Genomic DNA, 7344 nt, shown 5'->3' with positions numbered 1-7344 from the left:
GTGCTCAATGACCTCTTCTCGCCCGCCGTACGCGGTGATCGACGCCTCTTTCTTCGCGTCGCCGTCGCCTTCTCACTCGCTGGGCGCCAGCGGCGGCGTCCACCTGCCGACCGTCTCGATGCGCTGCCCTGTGAGCTCCGCGAGAGCATCTTCGCCCAACTGTCGCCCTCCTCCCTGGATGCGCTCGCTCGTGCAGGCGATCGGCAGGCAGCAGCGGCACCGGCGTGGCGCGCGTGCAGCGCCCAGCGTCAGCCCAGCGCCGACTGCGACGCTGCTCTGCCCGAGAGCTTGCTCCGGCCGTGTCTGGTGCGCCAGAGTAGAAGAGGTCACCAACCAGTCTCGGGCTGGAGTAATGGAAATCTCTGCGCAAGAACAGTAGATCGTTGGGGTAGAGACAGTAGATTAAGACTGGAGATCCTAGCGGATCTCTCACACGGACACGCCCAAGTCTCGCCAGTAGATCCCTCCTGTCCGGTTCCCCATTCAAGACTAAAGAACGAAGATTGAGATTGTGGATTGCAGATCGCTGAGCAACACGGGCCGAAAATGTGGGAGATAGGAGATGGAGAATGCAGATTGTAGATCCTAGCGCCCAGCCATCCGCCCCAGATGTGAGATCGAAGATTGAAAATGGAGGTCGTAGATTGCTGCCGGCGGCGACAGTGGCCAAGTAGAAGATTGGAGAAATGGTTGGGTAGTAGGGCTAGAGGGTCGCTCTACACTTAGCCTCTGCAGCGAGCGAGCGCTCAACTTAGCCCCCACACGGAGCCGGGCTCGGACTTAGACGCTGTATGGTCGGGGGCCATGAACTTAGACGACATAAGGCCAACTCCGGGCAAAACCCGGGTATACCTGAAAAGCCTCCAGGTTTACCCGAAAGAAATACCTGGACGCGTCCCACCAACGTATGCCGCGTATGCCGCGCACGACGCCATATCGCCTTCTCCCAGGGCCAGTGCGCTACTTGCGGCGCGCAACGCCTGCTCAAGTACCCCCCCCCACCATGTGCTGCCGCTATGCGTGCCTTAAGGCGGCTGCGGCGAAGCGGCGGGCGCGGCATGCCGATGGCAGTGCGGACGATGCGGTTGCGATGTGTTCTGCTTCAAGATCGTGGCGGTGCTTGGCATGCACTTCTGCGATCCCAATCAGCTCATCGCAACGAAGCAGCGCAACAAGCTGGCTGCTGCCAACAAGGCCCTATGCTACCTCACGCGCGGATCGTTCAAAGAGGACCAGCACACACAGGCTTCACCGTCACGCGTTTGATTAAGCTTGAGGAGCTTCGTGTCATGTGAGAACTGTTTGGCTAGACGTCGCTCAAGAATGAAGGAGCAGCAACGAAAATCGGAAGAGGAGGATGCTGAGGCGGCGATTGCTAAGCATGAAGAGGATCCATCGCCCTCCGCAGGAGAAGAAAATTTGGGGGCTGCGCCGTATCGTTGATCACGGTGGGAGCCTCCTGGCCCCAGGCCGTGCCACGGCCGACTTAGCCGATGTAAGAGGCTCCCGCTGATCTTAGACCGCGCAAGCACTCCAGCGTGGCTAGCCACACTTAGACCCGTCCAGCCTCGAGGCTCAGAACTTAGACTACTACCCAACCAGTATTGGAGATTGGAGATGAGAGATGGTCAGTGTGAATGAATCCAAATTGCATCTCCTTGAAGGTTTGAGCCCCCCTCCTCCCCCGGGCCCCCGAATCGAGATTGGAGATTGGAGATTGGAGATTGGAGATGGAGATCGGAGATCTGACTGAATCCGGCCTAAGATGACGACGTTGGGAGATTGGAGATTGAAGATGGAGATCGGAGATCTGTCTGACTGGATCCCCGGCCTAAGATGACGACGCTGTGGATTGGAGAGTATTGGAGGTGGGGAGGTCGGAGCCCACCCACCCCCTAGTGGTGTTGATAGATGTTTTATAGATTTTTGTTTTTTCCTGTGGTCTGTGCGCGGACGGCCCGGGGAGCCTGCGGCGCCATCTTAATCTGCGCTCCTCTTTATGGCCTGCGGCGCCTGGCTTGAGCTTGGAAGTGTAAACGAGTCCGCCAGGGCGGTCTGCAAACACGGAGCGCGCTGCGCGCGTGGACTACGACGAAGTTATCTGCCTACTTTGCGACCAGCTCGTCGAGCCTGTCAGTCAGCCCGTCCGGACTTCCTGCGAGGCCCTGAGCACCCTGGTCGAGGCCGCAGGCGGTCGCCGAGTCGACAACCTCGAGTGCGGCGGCAAAGGTTGAGTCAGGCATGTCCAGACGAGCGGTGCAGGACCGGGCGGCGACGAGGATGCAGGCTTACTGGCGCGTGCTACGCCTGCACTCCGAGTTGTTTTGACGTTTTGTGTGTGTCGATAAATAAAACGGGGGGCAATAGCGTGCTCTGCCCCTCGCTCAGGCCACTCGTCTCCGTTACGCTCCGAATTTCTCTGCTCGCAGTCACCGCGCCACTCCGCGCTGTCCTCTCGCTAGAGATTTTTTCTTTTCCTTTTCGCGGATTTTCATCCGGACCTTTTGTTTGCCCTGGCCCGGCTCACGCAAACGAGTGAACGAATGTCGGGCGACTCTTGCCCCTTCCCCTCCCTCCTAGGAAACTTTCCAAGGTCGAGAACACCTCTAAGGCTCCACCCTCTTTTCGCGCCATTTTGCAATCTCCAGTCGGCCCACACGATCTCTAGGCGCCTTTGGCGCGAAGTCAGAATCTCCACCTCTGTCGCAAGATCTCAAGCGACTGCACGCACCAACTCGAGATCTCAGACTCCTCTCGAGCATCTACTCCGAAGAAGATTGGCCTCCACCAGTTCTTCAATCTACTGCTGCTCTTGGCAGGAGATTTGCCACTTAAGAGATCTCTGAAAGGCATCTACGATCTACAGTCCAAGGATCTTCCGATGTAGCGCAGAGATTTCCATGTATGTCGGGCTGAGTGCGTTCCAAAGCACCAAACCAGTAAAAAAAAGCGCTCAAGCGGAGGCGGCTCGCTCTCGAAGCGAGGTCATCTCACAGCACAAGCGCGACACCGATACATGAGAAACGGAGAACAAACTTTCCGCCATACACGCCTCTCACGCGTGTGACACACGCCCCACACGCCGCCACGGCCACGGCCAGCCCCTTGGAGTGTGAGATCTCGAGTGTGAAGGCGTCGTAGCCCTCCGGTCTACTGAAGACCCGCAGGGCTGGAGCGAAAATAAAGCAAGCGAGTGGGCCACGGCCCACGCCCCGCGCAGCCCGCGCGCCAAAAACACATACGCCTCACGCGACGAGGACGTCCGACACACGGAGAGGGCTCTAAGAAAAAGTGGTGATGTTTTCCGGGTCTCCGGCCGCGACACGCGCCGAGAGCATGAGCGACGATAGGCCGAGCCGGTAGGCGTGCGCGGCGCGGCGCATGAGGAGCCAGTCGGCATAGAGGGCTAAGACGTCGTCCTCGGACACACGGGACACGTCCGTCTGCCCGAGGTGCACTGGCCGGCCGAGCTTGCGCGTCGTGAGCATGCCTCTCTCCTCGGCGAGCTCCGCCACCCGCTGCGTGTCCGTCACCACCACGTGCGGCAGCGCCTCGTGCTCCGCCGCAAAGCGATCCAGCACACCCCGTAGCGCGCCGTCGGTCGCGGTCCCGTTGCGGAAGACCTGCCGCCGCTCCTTCGACCACTTCCAGCGCGTGCTGCTCGACTCTCTCTGCATGGAGCCGTCGCCCAGCCGGGCGTGCATCACCACAAAGGGGGCGTTGTCGGGCACGACTCTTCCCATCGTGCGCCGGAGCGCGGCTGTTGGCTCCAGAAAAGCGCGCAGTGCGCATTGCATCGACCGGACCGACCACTTCTCGATGCCGGTCCGTGCTCTGAAAAGAGCGGCGTTCTGAACTGGTCCCGGACCGCGCTCGAAGAACTTGTCTGGCGCAGTGTGCTCCCCCGCGCAGAGCTTGACCACGCTCGGGCGGTCGGTCACAAGGAGACCTGATACATGCGTGCGGTTGTACACGATTGGACGCGGCCATCGCATCCACAGGTGCCACTCTGCAACATTGAAGACCGGCGGCGACATGCGCGATGACCGGTCGGGGAAGTGGCTGCGCGACGGCGGCACTGGCACCTCCCCTTCCCTCGCCACTCCCGGCAACCTCTCCCAGCCCTCAGGCTGCCAGTCAAAGCCTCTGCCACGAAACCACTTGCGGATGGTCCTCTCGACACCTCGGCCGTCCCCACACGTGGCGAATCCAGGGCAGGCCAGGATCAGCGCTCGCTCTGTCAGGACGGACGCGGCAACGAGCGACTGGAGGCCAAACAGCCACGCGCCAAAGCCGGACGAGGAGGGGCAGTACAGCAGCAAACGGCCCTCGGACAGCCACCGGGCGTGCTGCGCGGGGTACGCGTCCTCAAAGTAAGCGCACGAGCCGGTGGCGGGCGTCGAATGTCCAATCTGGCGGGGGCTGCGGAGCGCGGATGCAGACATACGTGTATATATCTGTGCGTAGGGCGGCAACGCGCTGTTTGCCCTTGCGGCGGGCGCTTTTTCTTTTGTTCGAGGCTGCTCCTCCAGAATCTCGCGGAGCCAGCTGCTCGGTGTACCAAGTCCGTTGAGATCGATTCTTTCGTGTATTTCACACCGAGGCTGCTGACGGCGGTTGGAGGTTGCCCTCCAGGGAGGGGCCGTGTGCTTGGAGCTTCATGGAACCCGCCCGTCTGTCGCGACTGCTAGCGGCCGCCGCATCGCTTTCGGCCGCCACATGCGATCCGGATAGCAGCAACGAGGCGCCTCTTAGCGCTGTCGGGTGGCACGGCGCCATCGTCGCTGCCTGCCTGCTTGTCGGTGTGCTGACCTTCTTCGGCGCTGGCACTGGTACAGCTTCAACTCCGCAGCACAAAGGCCTTGCGGAGGAACGCTACTTCCAGAAGCTGCTCGAGCCGGACGACGAGAGCAAGTTTTCAGGCAAAGGCGACGGCTTCTCATGGAGTCAGACTGTGTCCGAGGTTGTGGTTGAGGTGCCGCTTCCGGCCGGCGCGAGGGCAAGAGACGTGGCGTGCCGCGTGCTGCCGGCCTCGCTTTCGCTTGCGGTGTGCGGCCAGGCTGTGCTGCAGGGATCGTTGCTGCGGAAGGTGCTGCCTGACGACTCGGATTGGGTGCTCGAGGATGCGCCCGGGCAGGGGGAGGGGAGGCTGCTGCGCCTCACGCTGGTGAAGAGGTCGCCCACTGCGGGGCTGCAGCACTGGACTAGCGTGCTCGCAGGTGCGTCGAGCGGGTAGACTAGCCCATGTGCACACCTGTATCATGTTATTTCTTTTTCCTTCGCGCAGAGAGATCAAACTTCAAAGAGAATCGGCGTTCGTGACGTGTCTTACGTGTACGTAAGCTGTAGAGCTGTTTAACATTAACTTTGGGCCTAACAGTTGCGCTAGTGTTGGGTGAAATCCTTAACGTTGTTCAAGTGTGTTCACCCCAGCTCATATGCTGTTACTGTTTGTTACTGTTGTTACTGTTGTTCAGCGGTCAGCAAGCAGAAAATGCCAAAAACCCGGGTAAAACCCGAAAATACCTGGGGGTTTCCGGGTATTTTCGGGTATTACCCGCACTGGACGGCACGCTGGAGATTGTCGTGGATGGGTCACTGGACACTGCCAGGGCCTTCCTTATTGTTGTTCAGCCGGCCTAACGTTAGCTACTGTTGTTGGGGAGCCCCACTGTTGTTCTGTTGTTACTGTTAACACTAGCAACACTGTTCAGCTCCCAACGTTAAACAGCTCTAGCTAAGCTGTACAAGGACTAAGGCATAAAGCGCCGCCGTATATAAGGTAAGGTGTAAACGTCTCCAAGCGACTGGCGCGTGCATCAATTGCGTCGTGTGAGAAAGCGTGGGCGGCCGCTTTGGGGAGTTCGCGGCCGCACTTTCGTACCGAGTCATTTCTGGTTAACTTGCTTGCAGGCTGCGGCCCAATCGAACACGCTCTCCCTCCGGCGCAACGGGCATGGCCCTCGGAGCCCTCGGCGCCGCCACCCGGCTGATCGCCTCGCAGACTGTGCGCTGCGCCCGTGCGGCACGCGCGCCGACAAAGGCCGCCCGCGCAGCCGTGGCACTCAGCCCGCCACAGAGGACAAAGGCAAGCGGGGTGCCTACGGGCGCTGCGGGCGAGGAGACGGACCACGCAAAACACGCACCGCCGAGGGGAGCGGCGGCCACGGCCGCACCACTCGTCACGCGCGTGTGCAGCCCGGCCGCTACGCGCCGCTGTCCGCCCTCGGGACAAACTGCGGAGAGCATCTCGAGGCAGGCGGCGGCGGCGGCGGCGCTCAAGGCGGCGCCGAGCGCAGTGTGTAGCAGGAGGAGCGGTAGAAGGAACTGCGGAGTGGCGAGGCGAGGCAGCGCAGGCAAAGAGGCGTAAGCGGCGGCGGTAGCAAGCGCAAGCCGAACACAACGCGTCTCGGGCGCGGCGACCCGCGGGCGGCCGAGCCGAGAAAAGGCGAGCACGCCGAGCCCTTCTGCGCTGAGCAAGGCGGCGCCCGAGCGAGGGCCGAGGCCACCCGCGTCGGCGTCGCCGCCTGCGCCAGTGCCCAAGACAATCCAGAGCAGGAGCGCCTCGTTGTACGCAGTCTCAGCTAGGGCCAAGAGCCCGGCGGCCGCCAGCACACTGATCGCCGCTCGAGGGAGGGGTTCGCTGCTCTCACTGCTTCCGCTCCCGCATCTGCTGTCGCCACTCAAAGACCCGCCGCCAGGATTACCCAGGGGCTTGTACCGTGAGGGCCGTCCGCCGACCGCCTTGAGGGCTGCCGCCGCGCCCCGCATAGCAGGCGCGGCTCTGTGGTGCTCCACATTGACGCAAGCGGCCGCAGTGGCAGTGGCTGCGGTGGCCGTGGCAGGCAGGAGCACCGCCGCCGCTGAGGCGCCGAGACATAGCGCAGCAGAGGCGAGGCACGGAGCCAGAAATGGGCGGGCCAAGCCGTCGTCTGGGCCATCGCCGCCGACGCCGCTAGTCTCATTCCCCCCCAACTCGAGACCGCTGCGAACAGTGCCCACCAGGGACCCGATGATCGGAGGCAGAAGGAAACTGGCACCACTAGCCACCGCCACGTTCAGTCGTGTTGGGTCGAGGAGCGATCGCTGCGGCGGCGCGGCGGGATCAGAGACGAGGCAGTGGCGCACCGCACGCTGAAAGGGCGCCGCGGCTAGTCCGGTGAGCGCTCGGCAGCTCAGTGCAAAACCAAATGAGGTGGTGAGCCCGAGGCTGAGCGAAGCCGCCGCAAGCAATGCAAGCCGCACGCAGAGCTCTCGCTGTCTTCGGACTGGCGAGACTGTCCGCGGGCAGATTTGGTCCACCGTGATACCAAGGTGGAAAGTGGCGGTGAGGAGACCGCTCCA

General features: G+C 61.9%; 1 protein-coding gene across 1 annotated transcript; it reads left to right on the top strand.

The window, feature by feature from the left end:
- Window positions 1-4614: 4614 nt before the first annotated feature.
- Window positions 4615-5294, top strand: EMIHUDRAFT_373309 (hypothetical protein). The gene has a single exon (XM_005788178.1). It carries the CDS (start codon window positions 4661-4663, stop codon window positions 5234-5236), a length of 576 nt encoding a protein of 191 aa, XP_005788235.1. The 5' UTR covers window positions 4615-4660; the 3' UTR covers window positions 5237-5294.
- Window positions 5295-7344: the final 2050 nt, after the last annotated feature.

This window comes from Emiliania huxleyi (assembly GCF_000372725.1).
Source record: "Emiliania huxleyi CCMP1516 chromosome Unknown EMIHUscaffold_1378, whole genome shotgun sequence".
Taxonomy (NCBI): Eukaryota; Haptophyta; order Isochrysidales; family Noelaerhabdaceae; genus Emiliania; species Emiliania huxleyi.
The sequence above is the reverse complement of the archived record's forward strand: the minus strand, read 5'-3'. Positions and strand labels throughout refer to the sequence as shown.

Excerpts from the sequence above, each read along its gene's own strand:
- EMIHUDRAFT_373309 (XM_005788178.1), top strand. The coding sequence starts at position 4,661 with ATGGAACCCGCCCGTCTGTCGCGACTGCTAGCGGCCGCCGCATCGCTT.